At 38.9% G+C, this 27,944-nt stretch overlaps 1 protein-coding gene across 1 annotated transcript in view; it reads left to right on the top strand.

Annotated features, from left to right (window-relative positions):
- Positions 1-26,622, top strand: part of srpk2 (SRSF protein kinase 2) — a 60,021-nt gene extending 33,399 nt beyond the window's left edge. The window contains exons 3-17 of the mRNA XM_030774309.1: positions 4,371-4,519; positions 6,385-6,493; positions 7,312-7,399; positions 7,991-8,078; positions 8,174-8,280; positions 10,683-10,848; positions 13,847-13,872; positions 17,101-17,442; positions 18,128-18,902; positions 19,605-19,705; positions 20,590-20,697; positions 21,374-21,443; positions 23,376-23,468; positions 23,932-24,024; positions 26,438-26,622. Of these exons, the coding sequence (XP_030630169.1) occupies positions 4,371-4,519; positions 6,385-6,493; positions 7,312-7,399; positions 7,991-8,078; positions 8,174-8,280; positions 10,683-10,848; positions 13,847-13,872; positions 17,101-17,442; positions 18,128-18,902; positions 19,605-19,705; positions 20,590-20,697; positions 21,374-21,443; positions 23,376-23,468; positions 23,932-24,024; positions 26,438-26,622 (2,500 nt within the window). The remainder of the gene's footprint in view (positions 1-4,370; positions 4,520-6,384; positions 6,494-7,311; positions 7,400-7,990; positions 8,079-8,173; positions 8,281-10,682; positions 10,849-13,846; positions 13,873-17,100; positions 17,443-18,127; positions 18,903-19,604; positions 19,706-20,589; positions 20,698-21,373; positions 21,444-23,375; positions 23,469-23,931; positions 24,025-26,437) is intronic.
- The last annotated feature ends 1,322 nt before the right edge of the window (positions 26,623-27,944 follow it).

The raw sequence follows: 27,944 nt of genomic DNA, 5'->3' as shown, positions 1-27,944 counted from the left end.
CTAATGGTGACCATGTTCAAAACAACACAGATTCTCTATAATGTTAGGTCGCAAGTTAGTTTATGTCACCTTAATTGGCAGTAGGTTCCTAATGGAAGGGCTGTGTAAAGGAACAGTCATGGTTGCTGTGTTTGTTTTCAGTAACATGTTGATCAAAGCAATATGTGGGTGTAATGGTGGTCACACTGGGTATTGTGTTGGCAGGCTTGTCTCAACATTTTTTGATTGTTGGCAGACAGACAGCAATCTAGAAAGGAGTTGCTTGCTCACCTGTATTGTAACAGCACAGTAAGCGTCTGGAAACGACAGTATAAAGGTACAAGGGAAGCAATAACAGAACTGTAGTAAATATTGCAGTCTGTCTATAAACAGTATTGCCATGTCTTACTGGCGGAATTAAATAGCTATCCATGCTAAGTTAAGGGTTCCCTCAGAGCTATGAAAGGCCTTTATCTAAGAATTTAGTTGAAATAGCTGTAATAACTTTTCATCAAGTAGATTATCCCCACTAGCTTGCATTTAAGAGAATTGTTTTGGATCTATGTCTTTGACCAAACATTTGTCATCATGCCCAAGTGTAATACGTTTTTTCCACCAATGGATTAGTAGATGTTTTGATGTTTTGCTGTTGGGAAGAGTTCAGAGACAAGGACATTTAACCAAGGAGAGAAAGGGATAATGACACTGTGGTGCTGAAGTTGAGGACTGTATATCAGCCTTATCGGTTGTTATGACAGCTTTGTAAACAGATAAGCATGAGTTAGGCACTACTGACATTCACTGAAGAACCATAAGAGGATTAGGTTTGTAAGAGCTTCTATGCAGGAGTGACAGCAGAATGATGTTACAACACAGCAAAAAACAAAATATAAAAGAAAAAAGGATAAGAAGCAATACTGGGGCCCACGTACATGCTCTCCATTGAGATCTGTGTAAACCACCATTTTGTGTTGAATTTTGTTTTGAATTCGAGTTTTGAATGTTTTAACACCAACATTATGAAGTTGTATTTTGTGATTTATAGCAGCAACTGCAGCATTTAGACCCATGAGCTATTTTAACCAAGGGACTCTCAGCTCTGTGGTTTGATCCAAAAATACCTTAGCCCAAAGGGCTCTTGTTCTGTGTTTCAGCTGATAGTTCCAATAGCAAAACACAAGGAGAAAAAAAACACAACACTTGAAAACACACTTGGACTAACATTTTAATGTTGAAATGAAATGAAAGAGAAATGAAAGTATTACCATCTTGTTGTTAGAGTTCATTTGATAATTGGCTGGTATTTTGTAAAATTCTACTGCAGCGTCCAACTTTTGTTGTCTTTGGTAGATGTGTAGGGTATCCCTGTAGTTCACAGTAAAGATGGTTTACTATACACACACACATACCTATATCTATTTATCTGTCTATGTATCTATATCTATATATCTATCTATCTAGCTATATCTTATCTATCTAGCTATCTATCTATCTATATATATATATATCTATATATATATATATAGATATATATATACACACACACACACATACACACATATGTACACATGCATATATATCCATGTATTAGATGGGACTGATGTATTTTCATTCATATTCTTCTAACTGGCAAACTAAAGGAAACATTAGAGTGAATAACTCATGTATATATTTGAGATAAGGGCATTGGTATTTATGTGGCTTTTTAAGCAGTTATCATCCCATCGTGCATGAAAGTGCTGGGTTGTCATAGTAACCCATTATTTTGGCTCCTGTGGTTAGAGGAAAAGATCTCTGTGATTGAAACAGATGTTGCAGTACATTTGGAAGGACCTCCTCTAACAAAGACAGTACCACTTGCTGACATTTCTTGAAAACAGTAGCTAAGGTGATTTATATGATGGTGCTAAGGAAAGTCATAATCAATAGTGGTTAAAATGCATACTCATTGCCCATGGTGTTTGTTTTCTGCTTTATGATGCAAGGCAAAACAGACGAGGGATCAAATGAATCAGATAACTGCAGTCTCAATTTCACATGACCAGTTGATTTAAAACTTTGCTCACAGAATAATATTCTGGTGTGGTTGCAGGGTGTAAATAGTTACCTTATCTAAAAGCCACATTTGCTTGTAAAGTAATGTAAGAAACACAATCAGAGGGTTTTCTGGGCAGGGGAAAAGGTCACGTTATCCTTTCCCCTGTTTTCAGCAAGTGATCGTTTTGCCCATGCCCATAGAAACCAATAAGCCTAAGCTTCCCACTGTGAATAGTTCTGGTGGTGTGGGGTGGATTTGCCTGGCAATACTTAGGCTAGGTATTCTCAGCCCATTGAAAGGTGAGGTATATGCCAGTAAAAACAGAGCTGCTCACTGGTCATCTTTATTCTATTGGGAAGCATTTCTATCCTGGCGGGAATGGTGTCTTCCAAGACGACTGTGCCCCCAGCCACATAGTGTGGTAGGCTATGGTGAACCTGAAAACAAAAAGCAAATGTTATGGTTCTCTCAGTCGCCAGATTTCAACAGTCAAAGATTTATAGGAGATTCTTGAATAGCACTTCAGATAGTATTTTATAACCAGCACCAACAAAATGTCAAGAACTGGGCTTTTTTCTCCAAAAAACTTCCCGATACTTGTAGAATCTATACCTAGGCATGGGTGGCGTTATGGAGGCTAACGTGGCCCAGTGTCTCATTATGTTGATGTTCTCTTTGGTTTTTAGGGGGAAAAAACAGTTTTTTTTATGATCATGTTGGACAGGATTAATTTTGGGAATGTTATGTTCTTCTTGTAAAGACGCATAGATCACAAACAAGTGATAATTGAAAATATATTCCAGATTGTTTTGCCTATCTGATTGTTATGTTCCAGAGTTGTTTTGCCTCCAGCTGAGTATTAGAAATGGATTGCCATAATTTGGAACATGAGGGCCAGATTGGAGTTGGAAAAAGGATGAAAACTTTTAAATATTTCATGTGCTCTCCATTAAGCCTGTATTGTTGGTTTAATTGTGATATTTGGAGAGCAACCATTCATTTGTGTAGATTTGCCCAAGAAAGAAAAGCCTTAGTAGATAACTCCATTGTTACTGGTTGTTCATTGTAAAGTCTTGATGAATGAATTTTCCCAACATTAAATATTTGGCTGTTGAAAAGAAGTCAGCAAGAATGGTCGCTTCTTTAAAACATCCACAATATGTCGGTATCTTGAAGGTGCTACTCAGCTTTGTCCTGTTTTTGTTTTTGCTTTTGTTTTTGTTGTTTCAGTGACATGTTACTGGCATGGAAATTAGACTGGATGGGTAGCTTAGTGTTTGTATGCCTTTTCCCTGAAATAGAGTTCACTTTAGAATGTTTTTTTTTTTTTTTTGCTCAACCAGTTTATTAGTCCATTCTACTTCCAGAGCTGTTCTCTCACTAGCACTAAATGCAGTGGTGAAAGGAAGCAGATTTGCTTTGTGCTATATCTCACCTTTGCTTTTTTAAATGTGAAATCATGTATTGTGATTTGTTAATGGATCAGGGTTTTCAGTGTTAACTAAATTGATGAAAATCACAATTTTCAGGAGTGACAAAAATATTGCCTTGTTTTTCACAGTCAGGCAAAACTTTCACAACAGGGTGTTTGTATTTTGGACACAAGATTTGGCAACCACCAATGCTTGAATCAAATTGCTTCTTGGTGAATCTTGTTTGGTCAGGTTTAGGATATGAATGGAATGTTTGTGGCATTTTGAGAGATAAGGAAAATAAATCCTGAGGACATTTGTGGTAAAGGGAAAAAATGAGTTGGAGCATCATGGTGGTGGGGTGATGGGGTTGGGGGGGGGGGGGGCGTGTGCAGTAATAATTAATGCTTAGGGCAATGACGTGGCCAAGGGAAGCAATATGGCAGTTTGCCATTCATGCAGTACCACTGAAAGAGCCAGGGACAGCACTATGTCCTTCATCCAACCTGCACTTTACTCTTATGCTTCTACTTTGCCATCACTTTCAAAGGATAATTATATGGTTCTGTTCCATTTTTTGCCCCGCTTTGTTCATCAGGGGAACTACTCTGGAACTGTATGTGTTTACAGTGTGAACTAGTTGTCAAATTTGTACAAATTTGTAAGTAGTTGTAGACCTTTTAGTGCTGCATCTTCTTGCCTTCATTTGCAGTCAGGGAGGTGAGAACAACCACTGTCTTTGACTCACTCCCTCATTTCCAAATGAGAAAACATCTTATTTGTTTTATTAATACTCAGGTCTGGTGTTCTGCAAAACAGCCTCGTGACAAAGTCTGTGGTAAAACTTGCTGTGGCCATCACTAAGTATACGATACAGACATCCGCTGTACGTGTTAAAATGAAGGAAATAATACAAAGATGTCCTTCTCTCCCCATGTTAGGCCTGAGACCCAACAGAAAGCCCAGTTGGCACCTCCTCCACCCCCACCACCGCCTCCTCCCCCTGAACCAGTTATCCCTCCGGAGCCAGAGGAGGAGATCTTAGGCTCAGACGATGAGGAGCAGGAGGACCCTGCCGACTACTGTAAAGGTATGTATTCCCTCTCCGAGTGATTCACTACCCACCACAATATAAATCACAATATAAAACTGCAGCATTGGGGGATGCTAATGTAGGTAATATATATCTGACCCAAGTGTACTGCTTCTTATGTTGGACTTACATATAAACAGAGATTGAACCTGTCTGATGACCAGACAAATTCATATTTGCCTGTCCAAAAAAATACTCTTGATGCTCGAATGTAGATCTACTGTCAGATGCTAGTTCTCTCTCAGGAAAGGCTTTATCTACGCTCATTCATTTGCTGATTTTTCACTTAGAGATTTTGTTAGCTAAACGCATTTTTTAAAAATGTCCAGTTTTGTCATTTGCTTGCTTTTGCAAACAAAACAATCTATGCCATTCAACATATTTCAACTGCAAGAAATATAGAATACAGAAGTACCATCAAATCATTTCTATTGCTGAACCAAAAAGCCCAGTAAACATGTATGAAAAAAAAAAAACATTTTGATAACATATCAACTGATGAGTCATTTTGGAACACTTCTCTGGTGCATAATTTCACAGAAAGTACATGTTTTCACTAAGGAACAATTTGTTCTCTAGCTAATCAAGTCATGGTAAATTTTACACCTGAGGCTCTGCTAACAGTTTGGTCTGTATGTTCTGTGTATTCAGTTTTTGAAATGAGATTCAAAGCTAAATGGGACTGTACTGATGTATCTGCACTAAAATACTTCTGCAGTTTTGGAACATTTTTTGGAGATATGTAAGAACTCTTAATGTTTACTTTAAGTTCAGTCACCTTCACATAACTGTTAGTTGTGAAACCAGATGGTAATCCAATCAGCACAAAATACTTAATCAAAATTTTAGCTACCACAGAGGTTTTGAAGTGAGAGATGATGTTCATCATGTTAAGAAAAAATTGATTCCCTGCTATTGCCCATATTGGTAGACTCACTCAATTGATTAAGATCCTCTATAACGGCTCACTAGCACTGGCGTGCCATTCAGTGGGGGAGGGGAAATCTTTTGAATTGATTTGATTTGATTTCCATCCACTGTAGCAAGCATGACACAAGTAGTGCACAACACATTATTGTAAACTAGAATAAAAGAAACATCTCAACAGAAGATTATCAATTACTTGCTTTGTTCCATAAAGAAATGTGTGTTTGCTTATCAGGTCTTTTATGTTGAATATTGCTACACGTAGTAATTAAGGCAACCAGACAAAATGGTTTGTATTGCTAAGTGGAGTGGAAAAATACCAGTACCACTGGAAATATGTAAAATATTGGTATCAACTGCCATGTTCATTTTCTTTGCACTTAATATTCTAAAAGCTTAATATGTCTTGAGTTGTTAGGGGATTACTCTTATTATCAGATTATAGTATATGATTATTATCAAACTAAAAAATCATATACTATGATAATTATCAAATGATATCTTATTTTGAAAGCATTATACTCTTGAATAGATGGTATACTGTATATCCCACCATTAAATTTCATTTGGACTCATAGCTTATGAGAGGAACATTTTAAAATGTCTTTTTAAATGTTTTAAATGACAGAAATTCAGCATGGCCATAGGTCGTAAGCTAATTTGGCCGTCATAAGGACACATATGGCTCAGGTTCCATGTGAAACCGAGCAGTGAAGATATCCATTCGAAATTTGAAATGGTATGGATATAGCAAAATGTAAGGGACATCTCTCCTTTGTGGTACTTCATATGATGTGTGAAGTTTTCCCTTTTTTGGGGGAAGATTGTTAAAGCTCATTTCACTTAACAGAAGCACATAGACTGCACTTGCAAGATGTGCATAGATAATAGAGACATTAAATGAATTAATGTATATTTCTCTTTTTGTCTTACAGGAGGCTACCACCCGGTAAAGATCGGGGACCTGTTTAATGGCCGCTATCATGTGATCCGAAAGCTAGGCTGGGGCCACTTTTCCACTGTCTGGCTATGTTGGGATATTCAGTGAGTTTACAAGAAATACAGACTCAGGCTTGATTTTGTAGATGCTGTCATAGCATCCCACTTACGCTACCATATAGGTTCTTATCTTTCTAAGAGCTAATAGCTGTATGCATCAGTTATCTCATATGCTCTTGCTGGTTTTAAATATATAAAACTGTTGACATTTTTTGTGTATGAATACACAACTTTTTGTGTGTTGTGGAGCATTCCACCAACACCACAGTGAAACACCAGTTGTACATTCTACAATTCCTGTACTGTAAATCATGCATGACTGTGAGATGAGATGTTTAGTTAGCTTACATGTCACATAATTCACTTAAAACATATACAGTATTCTGGCAATTTAGAAGTGCATTGTCAGAACAGTTACTGCATTAGTAAACATATGGATTCAATGTTTTTTTTTATTTTAAATGGTTGGAAAAGTGTAATAATATATGAGTACACAACATGCTTGAATTGTAGCCACAGGGGCAATTTGATTTCGTTTTCCTTATGAATCTGGACACTAGCAAATGAGACAGTAATGCTGTAGCGGTACAGGAAGTGACGTAGTAAAGGTCTATGGATTTGAACTGTAAGCATTCACCAGTGATGTGGCCCTGAGCAAGACATAGAGAGCAGTCATTTTAAGACACTCTAGATAAGAGCATCTGCTAAGTGAATAAACGTAAGTGGATCAGCTCCAACCACTCCACATGGCAGTCAATCCACACAAGGCTGTCCAGAACCAGAGATATACAGAGGGTGGGAATTATCTCACTCATGTGTTTGTGTGTGTGTGTGTTTGTGTGTGTGTGTTTATTGTCTGACAGAGGGAAGCGTTTTGTGGCCATGAAAGTAGTGAAGAGTGCCCAACACTACACAGAGACTGCTCTTGATGAGATCAAACTTCTGAAATGTGTGAGTGCTCTCATAATGTGGGTTATTCTGAAAACATAATCATCTCAGTAAATGCACTGCTAAAACCACATAAACAGAGTTATTAAAAGAGCGTCCACAATTAATAACCATTTCCAAGTACATTAATTTCTGCACTAAATCATATCAGTTTGACAATGAGATCTGTCTTGCAGAAATCATGCTACTGAAATACTAACTAATTTTGTTTGGTTGATTAATGACATGGTTTAGCTGGTCAAACCACAAATGCAGCAATCAAACCCGAAACTCAAAGTCTCTAAATCTGTGCTACAGGTCATGTTTCTATGTCAAACTTGACATGAAGCAGCATGACTTGCATGAACATTCAAGCTCAAAACAAAATGCAGATATGAGAAAATGAGTGCTTCATACTGTTATTGATAAATTAAAAAAGAAAAGATCAGTGTAAGACAACAAGCTTTTGATATATTATCACATTTTCTGTTGTCTTTGTGGTTCCTCCAGTTGTAAGTGTATTGGATAAGTTTCCAACCACTACTACGCCATTCTTGAGTACATATCTCATCAAGCCCTTTCTTTCTCCTTTTGTCCCATCTCTCTCTCTGTCAGGTACGGGAGAGTGACCCCAGTGATCCCAATAAGGATATGGTGGTTCAGCTAATTGACGATTTCAAGATTTCTGGAATAAACGGGATCCGTATCCTTCACTGTGTGTTTGTTAAGGGTGCCTTGATTATCTATCCGTGTGTTTCTGTCTTCAGTTACATGGTGGCCCTTGACGTGTGCTCGTAGATGTGTGTATGGTATTTGAAGTCCTTGGACACCACCTGCTGAAGTGGATCATTAAGTCCAACTACCAGGGCTTGCCTTTACCCTGTGTCAAGAGTATCATCAGACAGGTACTGAACTACTGTGCATTTGAACTGAACCCACACACCCCTACAACATTCATAAAAGGCTTTAGAATAAACACATGCCAGCTCTACTGTACTAGCTTCCTAATTAAAAGTGATAAAGTTGTCAATTTCAGTTTCTTGTAAGAAGAGTTTCTTGTTAAAAAAAAAAAAAAAAAATTAAGGGTACTGATGCTCTTTTAGCACATTTAAAATAAATTTAAAAAACAACAACAAGATAAATATGCATGATGCACCCTGTCACAAGGACTGTTTTTTGATATTGCTGTTATGAAACAATATGAAAATATGATCACAAGCTCCTGTCAGTGCAGACAAATAATTGTCACCAACCACACCTCTGTTTACAATCCAGAGATTTTTAAATTATGTACGACAAAGTTTTCTTGGATCTAACATTTTTTATAACGAGTTCATTTTTTTCTTGATAACTGTTGCTAGGCTAATTAACGCATCAGATATGCACTCATCTGCAGGGGTGGACAGTAACGAAGTACATTTACTTTAGTACTGTACTATGTACATTTTTCGAGTATCTGTACTTTACTTGAGTGTTTTTATTTTTTTTTTTTTTGGAAACTTATGACTTTTACTCCACTACATTTGAAATACAAATATTGTACTTTTCACTCCACTACATTTCTATGAAGGTTCTCGTTACTCGTTACTTTAATGCATAGCTTTAAAGTCAGCGGACGAATTTTCTTTTCTAAAATGCGATAGGCCATATTGTGTTCATCATAGGGGAAAAACCAATCACAGTAAACTGCTCCAATGCTGTCAATCAGGTGCGTACTGCATTTTTTTTAGCAACTGAATTTGGCGGTTTTACTGATGGCTACTACAATGGAAGATAAAGATGATAAAGATAAAGGTTCCTCACCAGAGCAGCCATGGCCATATCTTAAGTCCATGTCTGAGATTTTTGAAATCAACTGGTTTCCAAGCTAATTGCTTCCAGTATGCATTCGCGCGAAAATGCCGAGTTAACGTTACTGACAAAAACCCTTTCAGAAATATATGTTTTAATCTTGTCAGGTAAACACAGTAATATTTGTAAGGTCAGCGGATTCACGTAGGACATGCTCCCAATAAGACGAGGGGGGCGGGAATCAAGCAGTGACAATGGTCATCCAGCTGTTTCACATTTCAGACAATGTAGTAGAAGTAAAATTAACCTACAACATTATGACGTGTTTATCCTTTTAAGGCCAATCTGAGTTAACCTAGTGCCTGTTTAACTGAAGCTATACACTGTCTTTTAGAGAGGAAGAATTTGGTTCAACTGTGTTTCTATAGGCTTTGTAGCATATTACACAAGCTTTTTATTCTACAAGTTCTACAAGCAGTGCATTCAGTAGGTTGTTTCAGAGTCATTAGGCTCTGTAAATGCATTGTTGCAACAATACAACAATGCGATGACACTAAAAAGAAAATGTACTTTTGAATACTTAAGTATTTTTGAAAGCAAGTGCTCCAGTACTTTAACTCAAGTAAAAATTGAACTGAACAACTTTTACTTTTACTGGAGTAATATTTGACCAGGAGTATCTATACTTTGACTTAAGTAATGGAGTTGTTTACTTTGTCCACCTCTGCTCATCTGAGTGTCATGATCACAGTCCAATCAAAAGCTTGCATTTTTTTTTCTTTGGACATGACATTCAGAGTGTACTCTAATACTGTGTTGCATTTGTCACTTTGGTTTACTGGTGCTGTTTAATTCACTCATAGTTTTAGTTTTGCTCTTTTTCTAAGTTTCACTATAGCTGGAGTGATTTCTCAAGACCTGATTTATTTGTATATTTCCAGCTGATATCTACCTCTACCCATAAAAATTTTTTGGAATATTTGAAACCTTCTCAGGACAAAGACCCCATGACATTTGGATGCAGGAGATGCAATCACTGAATTCTAGTAACCCATTCATGAAGCTATCCCTGAATCATACAAGAGTAATGGGTATACAAATACACAACAAATGAAACAAACAAAAACTGCAGCAACATATAGTGTGACTCTTATGGATCATAAATGACAGTGCTGCACGTGTTAACATTTCTGCCACCTATGTAGTTTTTTTTTCCTCTGGTGCGATTCAGCAGGGTTTGGAATCAATAATATGTAGTGCATAGAATCGTTTACTGTATCTGATTTCAGTTATGAATAAAAAAAAATCCTTGAATATCAGCTTGTTATCTTTATATGTGGCATATTCAAGTGGATGTATGTTAATCTCAGTTTTGACTTGAGACAAATGTCCATGTTACAGAACTCCTATTCTTCACAGAGAGTGACAGAGATGAGCAGAGTAGTTAAATCAATGTGTGACAAGGGTTGCATTTTTTAAACGCTGTTTTATTTACTTCCTTTTATTTTATTTGCAGGTCCTGCAAGGATTAGACTATCTCCACAGCAAGTGCAAGATCATTCACACAGACATAAAACCAGAGAACATCCTTATGTGTGTAGATGAGGCATTTGTAAGAAGAATGGCTGTGGAAGCCACAGAATGGCAGAAAGCAGGGGCTCCCCCACCCTCTGGATCTGCAGGTAAAATCCCAACCCACACACCTCAGTCAAACCACTCGACAAATAAACCACATTTTGAGAGGCACCAATTCTGAAGTGACAGTACAGACTGTGTTTAAGGGAGATGCATAGCTTATTTGTGGCTGTTAGCTTGTTTGCAGGCCAAACAACCATTTCCACACAATGCATGCCCTGAAAAACAGCGTTTTACTTCTAACCAGTTTCAGTTATGGTTTAGGGATTACTATATAAGGCTAATCATAAAACAAACTGTTATATTGAATAAAATAAGGTGAAAATATTAGGCTGCAGGTGGCACTTATAACATCCCAGATGTTAAATGTCCAAAACATCAAAAAACATCTTAGATTCACAGACTTTAGATTATATCAAAATGGTCATGAATTACGTTTTTACATATTCATTTTTCTATTTTTTAGTATTACTATTTTCTATTATTTTTATCATTATCATATTGATTTGCACAATACTCAGTCCTCAGTTAAGGTTTGGTTGCCGGCACAAGTGATCGCACTGAAGAGAATCTCTCAGTTAATTGCTAAAGCTCCAGCAGCACATCACGTTAAAACCAAGGTCAACTCTATGGACTGTTGTTCCCTACACTGAAAAGGCAGGTTCTGACTCACAACCCAGGCTGTTCACTGCAGTACATAGCGTGCTGTCTTGAAATTAACAGAGCATGGTTGAAGGTAACTCAATACGGAGTCATTGTCTGTTTTGTACATAAGAGTCTGAATTTTTGTGAACACAAATGGATTGAGGAAATCACACCGAAAAGATGTTGACCCCTGATGCTACACCATTGCCTCCCACAGTTGTTGTAAATTGGCTGGGTGCGAATCTCTCACTGCATCCCGCAAACGCTTGATTTAACCGGGCTCTGGTGCTGTGGGGGACCACTGCAGTTTCACTGTGGTTTTCCTGGAAACGCTGGTGGATGATCCAAGCTTTGTGGCATGAAGCATTGTCCTGCGGAAAGAAACCACACACAGATGGATGTGCTGTTGCCATGAAGGGTTGCCTCTGATTGGCAACAATGTTTAGACTTCCTCTGGCATTCAGACATCACTCTGCTCCTATCTGTGGACCCAATGTGTCTCATCACATTATATTCCATCTCCTCTGACTCCTCTACATGAGGGAGAGGGAACTTGTATCTAATAAACATGTAACTTGGGGTATGAGAAATTCTTCCCTTTTATACGTAAGGGAAGGGGGACATGTTGAAAAACATCATTTTGTAAGTAGCTGGTGTGATAAGTGGATGGCTCTCTCTATTCTGTCCCAGAGTGCATTTTCACACAGAGAGAGGCAAAATCAGACTAAGTCCATGAATCTTAAGACATTTTTTTGATGTTTTGGACATTTGGCAATTTTTCCTGTTAATCTATTCATTCTCATTCAGGCCATTCAAAAATCCCGTCCATTCAGCTAGCCTGGCCTCTTTCCTTTTTTGCCCAATTTATATTCTTTCATTCTCTCTGTCAATTCCAGTGTGCACTCGTGCGTATAAACCATCCTTTTATTCATTTGTCAAGCATTTTATTTTTTTTTGTAGTGTGTGACAGGCATCAACAATTAGATTAGGCAAATGTTTATAGGCAGAACCCTAATTTTTCCAGGAATGTTTTCATTCTGTCTTTATATTTACACCCCAAAGAGTGATGGCAGACATAGGACCACATTTACGAGACATGTTAGAGCGGCAAAGATAAATACTCTCAGTTAATCAGCTAATTAGGATTACCAGGTACCTGCCATTTGTTTCCTCTGCCTTTGAATACAAACTGACATAATCACAAGCTCACACTTATTAGGGTCTTTATTCTGGTGTACAGGCTCTCGTTGGGAGTACATAGTTAAAATACAGAAATGTTGTGCATAAAAAGGCTTTGCACATTTAATATGAAATATTTTACTGTACAAAAATACACAAGCATGTGTCATTAACTGTGCTTGGTAAGGAGTAGTAGAGCTGCAAAGGTCAAAATTGAACTGAAGCATTATTTGTTTGTTTTATTGTTTGTTTGTTTGTTTTTATACTTTTTGTGGAACTGCAGGAAATCTAAAGTAAGAATGCCACTTCCAAGAAATGACATTTCATAATCATTTCCAGAACATACAGTTACCTCTACAATCATTTTCCACATTTCTGCTCTGGTTCTGCTTTGCTGTTGTTTCTGGGTATTAGAATACTGAATTGATCTGTATATTACATATGCTCTCTTATATATGCAATCAAATACCATTGTTACTCCAAAGAGACATTCACATCACTCTGCAGAGGGCAGAACTGTAGCATTTCAGCCATTTTGTGAAGACACACGCAATAATCCTACCTCATTCAGGATTTGTCCCAGAAAAATGATGTTTATAAAGTTATGGTTGCCAGTGCCTTTCTGGAAAAAGTGTTAATATTCCACGTTATTTGCAATAGTGCAAGACGTTATAATTATATGCCGTGATAAATGGCTTGCTTTTCTTAATTTGCCAAGAACCATTCTCTGGTCAGTTGTATGCAGTTAACAGTTAATATGACATTTACACAATGGATCTTAATATAACTGCCCCCTGTGTAGTACCCAATATCTCTTCTCATTCTGGGCAGCATTACCAAGTTCCTGTGAACCCCGCTGAAAACTACTTATAGTTATCGCCTATCCTGTGGGATTAACATACAGCTATAGAGTCCAATCTGTCATCAGTGAGAGGAGCCAGGACGACGTTATAGGAATAGAAATAGAAACACAAAACACTTTTAATATGAATCTGGGGCAGAGGAGCAAGGCTGTCTCTTTTCTTGATTGATCAAATCCTTTTTCAGCCTCAAGATCCGTATGAAATTTTTAATATGATCTAACTTCTGCTGTGCTGTTATCATGACTCCGTTAAATGTAAGTATTTTAAAATGATTGAAGTGAGAGGGAAAGCTTCGATGATACGGTTTCAATTTGTGCTCTTTCTCCTCGACTAATCTTTGACCTTCTCTCCTTTACAGTCAGCACGGCACCTCAGCTTAAACCAGTGAGTACAGTTTTCTCAAATACTATGCCAACACAACGCATGACTTTTTTCCTAAGTTGTAAGGTTCTCTTGAGTAACCCACAACTGATATTCAAATAAGCACAGTGTTGTCTACATATCTCTTATGTAAATATTCATGAGTCCCAAGAAGATTCCAATTAGCCCCTAGAAAATACACAGTGAGTACAGTGTGCTGTTTGTTTACAAATTGTTTCTGTACATAAAAGGAGAATGTGTCTGAACAAGCAATCCTGAACAAAGTCATTAAAATAATGTGTCTGTTTGAAGAGCACTGTAAAGCTGGTTATTTTAACATTTGTAGGTCATCAATTTTAAAACACCCACTTGATTTATTCAAAGCAGTCTTAGGCACGCAGTGAGTTATTTGTGAAATACAACTTAATGCACTTTATGAATGCTAAAATGTTTGAGGTTTAGTCATATTTTATACATCAAAGTCTCAAGAGGTCCAAGATGGGGCGATGAAGCATAAACATATCAATATTAAGCGATATCTGCTCAATAGATAGATTTTTTCAGAGGGTAGTTATAGAAGTTAGTTATGGTTAAGCTGACCGATATTCCTTTCCCTGTATCTTTATAATGGTTTGGTGTCTGCGTGGTGGCAAGTTGAACGGAGCTTGAAACTGTTTTTTGCTGTGTTTCGTACGGACAAAATGGATTTGCATTAGCAGCTTATATTGTTTTTCAAGATGTCCTTGTGTTATTTTGATTAGCATAGCCCCCTCACTAGTGTGGGGTTGGAGCAAGCTACAGTGTTGGTATGTGAGTTAACCATGTCTGAGTGTCAGTCACTAACTTCTGTCATGACCTGTTTGGCAATGGAACTAGTTGCAGGGGAGCAGGGTATGTTTTTGCTGTTTTCCCAGCCGGTTGTTTTGGATGTAACAAGCCCATTGTGGAGATGACGAGTACATTGACACTTCGCTACTTTGCCAGCAAGTTTGCGCAAGCACTGTTTGGTCTGCAAGGACCTTTGAGATTATTTTATTGTGTTTCTTAACACAAAGGAGTAGTGCCTGTGTTCAGTTTTACAGACATTTCTTCATGTAGTAAAGAGCAAGGTGAAGAGTTTATTTGACAGTGACCTTGGGAGCCCAGAGTGGAGATTTTAAGACATGCGTGACAGACAGTGCACTTACAGCCAAGAGCATGGAACAAACTCAGACGGATCGTTTGGAACAGTCTTCAGATTGACAGACAACAGCTTTTAGCCAAGATGAACCAAAAAGCAGTTTTCCATTAATTACCACCTTTTCTTCTGTGAAAAAAGAAACGAGATTGAGTCAGTTATGCACAAACACTACCATATGCACATTGAAAAAAAACACAGATTCCTAATAAATTAGCTTATCTATGAGTCAACCGAAGGATTTGTATAGATTCAAATCAGAGAGATTGTGGGGTCGACATGTTCAGTTTGTCAGTTGATGAACCACAGTGAGTGACTGGGAAGGGATTTGGTGATGAATGGAAATCCATAGTGGGAATGAGAAGCGTTTCTGGGAAAAGCCAACCAGGTAGGATCACCAGACATCAGCTGTAGGCCACAGGGTCTTTGTTTGGTTTTCTGTCGTTGGTAATCAATAGCAGACGAGGGTAAATCAAGGACACCAGTAAGATTTGCTTAAACTAAATAGTGACTGAAGGAATGTTACAGCCTCACACAAACAAGCAAGCAAAATAAACTCAGGCACACCGGTTCTCTCATAAAATCTTAAGTAACTAAAGGCATCCACATGTTTTCATGGAAAAAGAGAGTAAATCTCAGTTTTGGATTTATCACTTTTGAATGCCAGACGTAAAGGTTTGAACAGTGATGTGTTACTGTTATATTTTGTTAGTTGTGCGTTATTGTCCTTGTGTTTGTGTCCTGCTTTGTTGCATATCAAGGTAATTATGTCATGTGAATTTCCCATCCCAGTAAAGTAAACCTAAGCTAATTTCTATACATTTGATAGATATCATTTTTCATGCAAACCTTCAGTCTGCGTTTAGAATGTGTACTGTATATCAGCAGGATGCAGAAATGTGTGAAGATGCACCCCAGTGCTCATTATCTATCGTGAAAGGTCAGCTCTCCTGTGAAACAGTTTTATGTTTAAAAACGAGGGGCAAGTGGAAATAATTTTCACATTTATTACGCAAAATGTCATCTCTAAGAGAGGAGATGAAGCGAGAGTCCAGTGCTGTGATGTGTATTTTGTGCTTTGCTCCAGAGTCTCATTGTGCTCCTAGTGTAATTACGTACTATTTTTGAAGTCAAATGCCATAAATGCTGATGTACAGTTGTCCCAGTCCATGCCTCTACCCGGACTTGAACATGCAGGTAGATTACAGGCCAGAAATGATGCTGTTGTGTCCACCAAAGTGGATTGGGCTTCATTCCAAAAGAAATTCCAGAGAGGTTAGGTGCATTAGGGTATTCCGATTATTTATTTGCTTATGAAAATATTCATATTGCTTCTGTGTCATATGTATTATAATATATGAATGTAATTATAGGGTAGTAAACATCATCAGATACCAAACAAAACGGCTTTGTCGTCAAAAACTTGGATTAAAAAAGAACTACTCATAACAGAAGCTTGTAACCTTCAATCATAGCAGGTTTTTGATATAAGCAGTGTGACTGGAATATCAGTGTCATTGGAAAAGCCACTTAAAACAGTGTGAGGAGATTTTCCCATGGAATTTTTAAAAGGAAGGAACACCCTGTTTCCATTGTATTTTCCCTTGGATTATTCGTTTCATTTGTCGGTCATTTAGAACCTGACGTGGTTTTAAAACACTAAGAGCCTTTAATCTAATAACTTTGTCATGATCACTAAAAACAGCAACAGACAGGATCTCTTGGTCAGCTCCCAGCAACCAATGGCTCAGTGTTCTGTTATGCTCATGTCTCTTGTTTAAAAAAATTATAATAAACTTTGATTATTACAGAAACAGAGATTTATGACTGGTAACTGGTGTAAAAGCAGTTTTAAATAGAAATTCAGCTATACTGAGCCTGTGTATGAAACACCAAAAACAAGTTTAAAAATTGTGTCATGCAATGGCATGTACACGTATCAAGCAGGAGACCAAAAGAGACAAAAATCACAACATTCTCCAAAAGTTTTAACGCTGAAATATTGACCCAGATACATTACAAAGTTTAGCCTTTGCCGGTTCTTTCCTGCGTTGATTTCTTGTTCCCCTTGGCAGGTGGGAAAGATCTCCAAAAACAAGAAGAAGAAACTAAAGAAGAAACAGAAAAGACAGGCGGAGCTGCTGGAGCGGCGTATGCTGGAGATAGAGGCTCTGGAACGCGAGGCCGAGAAACAACGGGCAAACGAGGAGTGTAACCCGACCCAAGGACCCGCCATTGCTTTGGGAGACAGTGACGATGAAGAGGATGACGAAGAGGACGCAGAGGATGAGGAAGAGGGCGAGACAGAGAAGGAAAGGCCAGAAAGACTCACCAATCATACATGTAAGTCCTCAAAGCGATGCCCACCTTCAACAACATTACAGGATTATTTCAAAATAGAAATCATAATTCCATTTGTAAAAGAATATTAACTGATATAATTGTGAGATCTTAATATGAGGTTGACAGCTGTTAATGCATAATTTAGCAGACTATGATGGTGCAGTTCTGAGGGTACTTAAGAACACTTAAATCACTCATCATCATTTGTCTATATTGTGTCTGTTGTGTGGCTAACACTGAAATTGTACACAATCTAACACTATATTTGTAGAGAGAAATTACTTTACACACAGAGACACTCAGAGCAGTCAGTTATGGCCAGGGATTTTCAGTTAGAGAGTGTTTTGTTGCTGTATGTCATTGTGGTGCTATTTGAGCTGTGCACATGCACATATAAATGGGATATTCTGTGAAGCACTGTTTCAGAGCTTGTCCTTCAACAGCAGTGTATGAATGAATGAAGCACAACTGAACATGAATAAGAGAAGTTCTGTAAGCATACAGTTGGCGTGGAGGCCAATATATTCACTCCTACACATACACGATAACACCCACACAAGCAGACAGTTTGGACTGTTAAACGAATTAGTAAAGTTTTATCATATGGTGGCACTACAGCTGGACTGGCATGCGAGCCCACCAAGTTCCACACACATGTTTATTTAGTTCATTCAGTCTCTTTCTCTCTCTCTCTCTCTCTCTCTCTCTCTCTCTGTCTCTCTCTCTCTGTCTCTCTCAGTTGCAGCTTTAGAGCAACAGGAGGATGAGGAGGAAGACCTCCTGAGCACAGACACAGGGGTTCAGGAAGGAGAGCTTATCTCAAAGAAAGAGACTACCGTGGCACCTGACGACAGAGCCAACCCAGGCAGTGAGGAGGAAGGAAAGGACTTAAAAGAAAAAGAGGAGCCTGAAGAAAATGAGGGAGAAGAAGAGACAGAAAAGGAAAAAGAGGTGTTGAAACCAGAACTGTGTGACTCGGCGAAAGAGAAAGAGAACCCAAATGAAGAAGACTGTGAAAAAGGGGAGTGCCAAGAGCCATTGAAAGAGCAAGCGGAAGAAAAAGAAGAGGATGACGAAGAGGAATACGACGAAGAGGATGATGATGATGATGAAGATGACGATGAAAACGAGGACGGAGAAGAAGGAGAGGATGGTAGGAACTCAACCACTGAAGTCCACAACGGCGCCCCCAAAACCAACGGTCACATTTTACAGGAGATGAAGGACTATGATCAGCTGTCCCCCGCGCTGCCGCTCACACCAACACCCACACCTCTGCTCTGCCCCCTGGTGGAGTCAGAAATTAGCACCACCGACCGGGATGCCTCCGACGCTTCTTTCGAGCTTTATAATGGCGAAACGGCTGGTCTCACAAACGGAGCGCGTCACCGTGAAACAACGCCCAGGTTTCCTGAACTGCCCCTCGACCCCGAGCCCAGTGTGAGCAGGACCGAAGAAAACCAACCCCCCCTCAGCCCCAGCGCAGACCGCAGCCGCACTGTGTCCTCCTCCAGCACGGGAGAAACACCTAAAGGTTGTCCAAGTTCACAGATCTGACTGCCTGAAACACTGTGATCCAGACTAAATACTGCACTGTTAATCAAACACACCCTCCATTAACTTTCAGTACTGCTAAAATGACAATATCTGTGTGGCGTACAGACACTTTGAAAAAGTAGACCTCAGATGAAACACAGGATTTTATATAGATGTAAACAAAGAGGTACAGATGGAATATGTAAAGACATATTGTTTATATACAGCGACGATCGGATCGCAACACCTACCTTAACATTTCAGCTGAGTTTCAGGCTTAAGTGAATGCATGTGAATCAGCACATTTTTTCATCTATCCATTATTCCATTTTTTCTGTCAAAATCCAAATTTAAACATAGCAACTGGATAAGTCTCCACCCCTTCAGGTAATGCTTGTTCAAAACACATTTGTTAGCTACTATAGCTGATTGTTTGTTCATGTGGGTCCTAGAGCTGTACGTAGTTGACCAACCCTCTTAAGGACATTTCCTTTCTATGAAGCTCTAGAGCAGTGATTGACGACAAAAAGCAATTGTTGGATAAATGCAGAAAAGACTTTCAATGTTTGTAAAGACAATTCAGTTTAACTTCAGGCAACAGCATGTGAAAATTTTGGCAGAGGGTTTTAGCCTATTATCTCTCTCTTTACGCAGTGTTCATAACTGTTAACTTCATGTCATATTGTTTGTTTTCTCACAGTGAAGACCAGAGCAGCAGATCTGCTGGTTAATCCCCTGGACCCCCGCAATGCAGACACGATAAGAGTCAAAATAGCTGACCTAGGAAATGCCTGCTGGGTGGTAAGAAATTAAACAAAAATGAGAATGTTGATGTGGAAAATGGCAGGGTATTGAGAAAGGCTGGTCATTACATGAATAGTACGAGGTTTGGGCATATCTTCAGACGTTTTGTTTGGGTTTGATAAGTAATATGTCCTTTATTACAGTATCTATAAGAAAAGTATTTTGTAAACAGCCCAGAAGAGTAATATGGCAGTAACAGTGTGGTATGTCCATGTGTAGTCCCCAGGGTTGCCAGGTCCTCCTTGCGTATGAAAGAGTATGAAATTAAAACAGCCAGAAATACATAGTCAGCCTGGGATGCAGTGCATATATGGGCCATCCCAACCCCTGGGCACTGCCTGCTGATTGATTAATAGGATGCAGCTGTGTCTCGGTTACCCAAGGATCGCCATCTGCTGGTGTGGAATTGATATGACAGCAATGCACTGTCCAGGGTGCTGAACAATGCATAATTGTTTTTATTTATTTATTCATTTATTTATTTATTTTTATTTTTGAGGTGGCTGGATGGCTATGTCTTGGGAGAATGGTTTAGCAGATAGTCATCACAATATGTTGATGCTATGCTGAATATAAACATGAGATTATTATCATTATGTTGTATTAGTCAAGGAAAACATGCCTATGGCATGCCTGAAACTGAAAATGCTTTCTTTCTGAAATGGAGTTGTTATTATTATTATTATTATCATTATTACTTTTTTCATTGTTGTTGTTGTTGTTATATATTATTATCATTGTTATTACTATTAGAGTGGAATAACTAATAAGGAACAGATCTTCAAGCATGGTCTCTTTGTGCTGAGTTTTTTAAAGACCTGAAATATCCTGAAGATTTCTTACAGACAAACCTTTTGTCCTTGTCTCCCTGACCTTCACAGCACAAACACTTCACTGAGGACATACAGACTCGGCAGTATCGCTCCATCGAGGTTCTGATTGGTGCAGGTTACAGCACTCCAGCAGATATCTGGAGCACAGCCTGCATGGTGAGTGCCCAGGTTCTCATAGATCACCGATTACTGTTTAACTCTGTGTTAGGTCTCAAATGCACAGTGGCTTCTCTGTCCAGTTAGAGGGGCTGTGCTGTCGCATGCTCTTGAATTATAAAGTCAATGTCACTGACAAGTCACAAAATCCAACACGCAAGTGTCAGGTTTGTTTCATAAATGTTTCAGATATACTTGTATGAAAAGTTATGATTACAATTATGGTTAAAATTACAGTTATGGTTACAAATCCTATCTTTAGTCTGATCTCTGACCTTAACCAAGAGGTGGAAATGGAGAAATAGTGGTCTGGAATTGAGGATGTATGGAACTGCCATAGTGTCAAATAGTAATGTTTTCCCAGTTATCCACAAAATATTGACGCATTTACTGCATGTCAGTGTTTGACATTCAAATGAGAATTTGCTTAACTGACAATTTTAGAGCTGACTTACAGCAATGACTTGGAAATGAAAGGGTCTTGCAGATGTCAGGGTGCGTTGACATTGATCCAGCTTAAGGAGGTGAATTTGTATTGGTCTTATTGTGCACTGACATAGTTGATCAAATTGACCGATGAAATGAACATGACCTTTAGACACATTAATTCTGAGCTCTGGTAGATGCCATTTACCACAGCAGACAAGAACTCAAACTTCCCTGTGTTCTCTCTCAGGCATTTGAACTTGCTACCGGAGATTATTTATTTGAACCACACTCCGGGGAAGACTATTCACGTGATGAAGGTACGTGTCTACCTCTAATGATAAACATCATAATAATATTGATAAATCACTATGTGAAACAGTTTGAGCAAACAGTTGTACTGGTAGCTACTGATTTCCATTTTAATGTAATGACCCAAGCATGGGCTCATTTCACCGCCTGTTTTTGTTGAAGGACGTGCTGCTGTATGTTGAACAGCTCACATTTTCTTCAGCAGCTCCTCTAGAGAGTCCATAATGATCACAGAGACTAACACTTTGTGATATTCAGCTGTATATTAGCCAGCATTTTTAATCATGGCCCTCACTGAGCTTGCATCATTAAGTGATGTACAAACGTCCTTTCTGCCTTTAACATATTGGGGAAATTGAATACAATGTACTTTCTGATTGCTCATACAAGATTGAACATAAACAAGAAAAATGACCATGCTGTGTTTGTTTTCTCTGTTATAAATCTCCAACAAAATTGACTGAGACTATATAGAATTGTCTGAATTTGCTTTGTCGGAGAGATAGAATTCCAGAGTCACAGTCCAAAAAAATAGCTAGTGTGCTTATTCCGTTCTTCCCCTCCAGCTACAGTGTGTCTAGCCCTTTATCTTCACAGTACAGCCTCACTCTCCTTACCCTCAAACTCAATACCTCAGCATTGTACCTACACTCAAATTGTCATCTGCAGTCTCACTCAACCTGCTGTCAAATTTACAACCAAACGCCTGTCCTTTATCCTCAAATCTTGAGCTCAACGTCACTCATTTTGCCCTTGAAGCACCAGATCAACCAGTTTACAAATGAATTAAGCCCTTTTATTTCCTTGAGTGCAGTTCGTAGACAACTGTTATTTTAACGGAGCATGGACTCCAATTTAAAAGTAGCAACAGTAACAGTGGCTGATTTGCTGTATAAATTGTGCATTGTAATAAAATATTTGAGGGCATTACTGAAAATTGATTCGAATGATGAATTGAACAAATCTATCCCCTTTGAGCGCTTTTATTTTTTTTATAGAACTGAAATACACTCACTCACTCACTCACTATCTAAGCCGCTTATCCTGATTAGGGTCGTGGGGGGTGCTGGAGCCTAACCCAGCGCTCATAGGGCAAAAGGCGGGGAAACACCCTGGACAGGTCGCCAGTCCATCGCAGAACTGAAATACAGACAAATAATATTATCAGTTTTCAATCAAACCGTTTTCACGAATATGCAAGACTTGTGAATCAAATAACTGTACTGACACAGGAATACCTCTAAAATTTCAGCTCGCTTTATTGATTTTGCGGGTAGTTGCCAAGAAACAGGCAGTGGCTCATCCAAAGGCCTGAATTGCCCTACTTTCATGTAGTCCTTATTAAAATGTATTTTGAAAGCACCTTCCAACCCGTCAGCACTTAGTAGTCCATTCTTTTCATCCATATTTCACTCCCTGCCAATCTTGTTGACTTCCTTTTCGCCTCCCCTAAGAGCTGAATCCACAGCATTGTGGTTCATACATTACAAAACCAACTCATGTTTGGATTTGGCCACCATGTGAAATGACTCAAATGATGGAACACTCCAAACGATGAAGCGTAGTTGTTTTTTTTTTAATGTGCTATGACTAGTCTGTCGGGTTGAGATGAGATGTGCTTTGACGGTCCTGGAGTTGCGCATTTTTCTCTTTTACCTTCCTGCTTTGTTTCACCTCTGTGACTGCAGAGGTTACTAACACCTGTCTTTCTCTTTTCCTCTTCCTCTTCTTTTTCTGGTTTTTTTTTTTTATTCTGGCACATAATCCCCTTATACCTCTTGCTCCCCGTTTCTTGTCTTTCTTTTCCTTTTCCTTTTCCACCCTTCCTGTGTTGTTATTCTTCTTCTTCTTCTTCTGCACCATCATGTTTGCTTTTGTCTCTCTCTTTCTCTCTCTCTCTACCACCTCCTTTTTCCATTCCTCCCCTTTTTCTTCTCTAGACCACATAGCCCACATCATTGAACTGCTGGGCTGTATTCCTCGACACTTTGCACTCTCTGGCAAATATTCTCGGGAGTTCTTCAACCGCAGAGGTAGCATTCGCTGTGTGCTGGTTGGATGGTTACATGTTTACCCATCTAAATGCACAGACAGACAGAGAAAAACATCATAAAAAGAATGTATGGTAGGAGACTGCATTAATGCCAGAGTCATATGTTTGTAAAAGAAAAAGAAAACCCAAATTATGCGACTATAGATTATGGAGAGTTTTGTGAAGTATGTTTAGGTGTGGTTAAAACACATGCACACTTGCGCAGTTGTAGTGTAGTTGAGATCTGTTTTCAATAATCTCTAAGGTATTTTGACTGAGTTCAGTAGCCCTGCTGTCTGTCTACGTGTTCATTTAAGCTGTGTAAACATGTATCCACTAGCCTCTCAGCATGAGTGTGTGCATGCAATATTGACGTCAGTGTATATGTTTTGTGTTTGTTGTTGTTGTCGTTGTGTGTGTTTGTGTATGTGTGCATGTGTGTCTATGATGATGTCATGGGTCAGATCACATCGCTCTGATCATGGAGCTTCTGGGGAAGGTTCCACGCAAGGTGGTCGCAGCCGGAAAGTACAGCCGTGAGTTCTTCTCTAAGAAAGGTAAACTCTCAGGCCCTCTGTAAGATAGATAGATAGATAGATAGATAGATAGATAGATAGATAGAGAGAGAGAGAGAGAGAGAGAGAGAGAGAGAATAACAGACTTCTGAATGAGTCCACAAACAGAACCAGAGACATTTTCTGTGCTCTTATTTGTACATGGAAGTTCTCTTCATTTTATTAAAAGCCATCAAATTATGGGCTGAAGTGTTTGCAAAGGGTCACTTTGGTGAGAGTCAACAAGTATTTTATATAATCAAAATTATGTTTCTGAAAATTTGCTTTTATTAAAAAAAGAGTCATGGGAGCATTAGGATAAACACAGAATAGATATGTTTAACATTTTAAATATTGCCTCGAAAACCCGCAAAACAAACAACGTCCTTGAATAATCAGCAATAATTAATGCATTAAAATAGGAATAAAATAGAACTGGTTATAATAAATGGAGGTTTTAAAACCGCTAGCATTTTTATTGAAAGAATAAAATCAAGAAATTATGAAGTGCACGCACACTGGTTAGCAATTTTGCATTATAAATGCCTAATCATTAGTGTCGTAAGTCCTTATTCTGGCAGAAACATGAAACCAGGGGAAAATTCTGTGGTGGATCTCTGATGTTATTTTTTGGTGGATATAGGGCATTTTGATCAGGCATTTACTGAGGCTCTTATCAAGGCTGGTGCAATCACATGATTCATTGGGGTGGGAAAATGGACAAGATTGAGGGACTGATTAATAGTTTACAATGCTAAAGAAAAGAAAATGATGAATATTGAGTTTCAGCTAGAAGCGCTGATTGCAGGTTAGGTTGGGTGTAATACTGATGAATCACCGGGGACTGAAATCGCCTGCCCACACTGTGCATAGACAGTCTTAGTAAAGCACTTTAGGGAGCAGATATATTACCCAGACACAACATTCCTTTCTGTCAATCTGTGCAATCAGTGACTGCCAATAAGCATGAGATAATGGAGTGGGTGGGAAAGGGGGGAGTCAGTGAGGCAGGAGCTGCTCATGATGTAATAATTTCAGACTCCATAAAGCCATAGGGTACAGTTTAGCAGACTGAAGACAGGCGGATGGTGAGACAGGAACAAATGGACAGTGTATTCAGAATAAAATGGAAGTTAGCCCAACAATTTGAGTGCTATCCACATTTTTTGAATATTGACAGAGGTTGAGAGATGGAGAGATGGTGCCAACATCGAAATGGCTTTGAATAGAACATTTTCTCCGTACTCATCTAAGTTAGTATGACTTAGTCAAAACTCTGATGGCTACTGTCTCACATTTGTGACAGGTTTTGGGATGTCATTACACTCAACCTTGTAGAATGTTATTCTATATCTACTCATGGTTGATTACAACTCCTGGCATTTAAGTATGGCAAAACTTACACACAAAAAGCAATACAGTGATAACATGCAAATGTGCATACACACACACGCACACACACACATATATCAATTTTCGGAAAACATATCATAGAAGAACTGAAAATAGCTGATAACCTTGATGTAATTCTAAGAGGAACAAGAAATTGTAGCACATGACACGCCAGTTACGCCACAATCCACAAGCCAATGGTTTGGCTAACAAATGCTCAAACACTTAAACAACAGCATTTCATGAGACCAAGGAATTCCCAAGGAATTCCATTTTATGCCACATTCCTTGGCTTAAAATGGTTTTCAAGTCTCAGGTAGTGATGTTCCATTACAGCCTGCAACACTTCACCCAGTTATTTCTGCATGCCATAGCCTATGATCCAATGAGATGTCTGACAAGAATGAAAAAGGTAAACCACTGATTGTCATTTTGGATGTGGAATAAGCTACGTGTCGTGTATTAACCAGTCCCTATTTACTTTGATCTGAGGCTGCCTTTACACCTGATGTTAACAGCCAACTTCTGTGATCCCATCGCAGTGATTGGATCAAACCCAGATCAAGGGTCAGCACATCTCATGAGTTGCAGTTCAGCCGCTACACCCGGAGTGTCTAATTTTGCTTGCTTCTGTCTGTCAGTCAGTATGCAGAACTAGCAAATACAGTACACAGTGTATAAATGTGTTTCAATTTCTGGTGTAAATGGGGCCTTGGTTATATCTAGATTTTTATCGTTGTAGGCATTCAAAATACAGTGTTGAGTACTGATCCATCTAGCAGTCAAAAAAGAGAAATGGAGTGTTGTGGGTGGTTGCCAACACTTAATAAATACACTTTGCCTATACTGTGGTTTGCACCGCTCACATCCTAGTATCTTGAACTCTCCATCTAAACGCCAGAATTAACTTAGATCAGCATGTCAGAACAGGCACAGCATGCAAATCCCCCAGAGTTTGACTTATGTCAGATATACATCAAAAGCTGTCATCTATTGACCTCTGTTCATTCTCTGTCTGCTCCAGGTGAATTGCGGCATATCACAAAGCTGAAGCCGTGGTCTCTGTTTGACGTGCTGGTGGAAAAGTATGGCTGGTCCACTGAGGATGCTGGCCATTTCACCAACTTCCTGCTGCCCATGTTGGAGATGGTGCCTGAAAAGCGTGCTTCAGCAAAGGAATGCCTCAGTCACCCCTGGTTAACCTCATAGCGCCATTTGCCCCTTTATCGATGATGGCGGCCCCCCCCCCCCAAAAAAAAACTACATTATGCCCTTTGACTGGGGCCAAAGAGAGAGAATGAGAGAGCAAGAGAGAGAGAGAGAGATTGGAGGGGAGGGGCATAGGTGGGGTTAAGGGTGGGCTGATATTATTGAGATTCAATATAGGCCCTTTTTTTGTCAAGTCTCCTCTTTAAAAAGGATACACACACAAACACACACACAAGCCAACACATCCTATGTTGACAGGAAATTGTCCCCCACCAAGTGCTTGGGCACATCAATCATCCAGAAGCTGCTTTTGTCCTATCTTCTTTTATTCACATCATCGCAACACACACTTATTTGTCTGGAGAGCTTGAATGGACAAGAAGAGAAGTATAACTTGGTAATTGTGGCCAAGGGAATACTGGCTGTTTTCCCTTTGGACAGGTGTGTTGGCCAGGGTATCTCTCCCTCTTAATGTTGGTCAGTGTTCACTGAGGGTCAGGAGTCTGTAGTTTAAGGCATCGTTGCTTTAAGGTGCTGTTCTCTGAGCACAATGAGACTGGAAGCTGCTTTTTTTTTTTTTTTTTTTTTAAAGAAAAGAGCCGCATAGCTAATAAAAAATAAATAAATAACAGTTACACTAAGCAGCAGCTTCCAAATACCAGTTTGTTAACACTATATTAGGACTTATTGAGTTTACCAAGGTATCCGAAAGGACCAAGCTTAGGCTTTTACACTTTTATGTCTTAAAAATCATGCATTTTACTCCACTGATAATGTACTCTATGCTGTCAGCAAATAAGTGGGGTTTTAATCACAATGATTAACATTCATTTTTGTCCAAAAAGCAAGAGCATAGAAGAAATACTGCAAATCGAGATGTCTGATGTTTGAAAAACTGACTCAGTTCCAATTCTGACCCCCTCTAAACTTTTAAAAACACCAAGGCAAGGCTTTGCCTTGACAGGGTTGTCTATTAACTGAGTTCAAAGCCAGGTATAGAATTAAGCTGAAGGAAGTATTTAAAATATTTATTTATTTAAATGCTATGATGGACATTTTGATATGAGTGTAATAGGACATAGCTAACCACATTAGAGCATGTATTTAATGTAGCAAGGGTTGATAGAAACCAGGCTTAAATGCTAAGCACCATGTCGCTAATGCACAGCAGACAAGTACTATGTGCAGCCCTTAGTGCAGCATGCTAAGGAGTTTGTACTGTTCATTGTTTTATGTTCATTACAACACGCTACATTAGCTAGCTAGTTACCCTCTCCCCACAGTCAGTGCCTGAGTTTATTTGTTCAGCTCGTTTTCTTGAG

Source organism: Chanos chanos, chromosome 5, assembly GCF_902362185.1.
Source record: "Chanos chanos chromosome 5, fChaCha1.1, whole genome shotgun sequence".
Classification (NCBI taxonomy): domain Eukaryota; kingdom Metazoa; phylum Chordata; class Actinopteri; order Gonorynchiformes; family Chanidae; genus Chanos; species Chanos chanos.
Note: the sequence above shows the minus strand (reverse complement) of the source record. Positions and strands in the feature narration are given on the sequence as shown.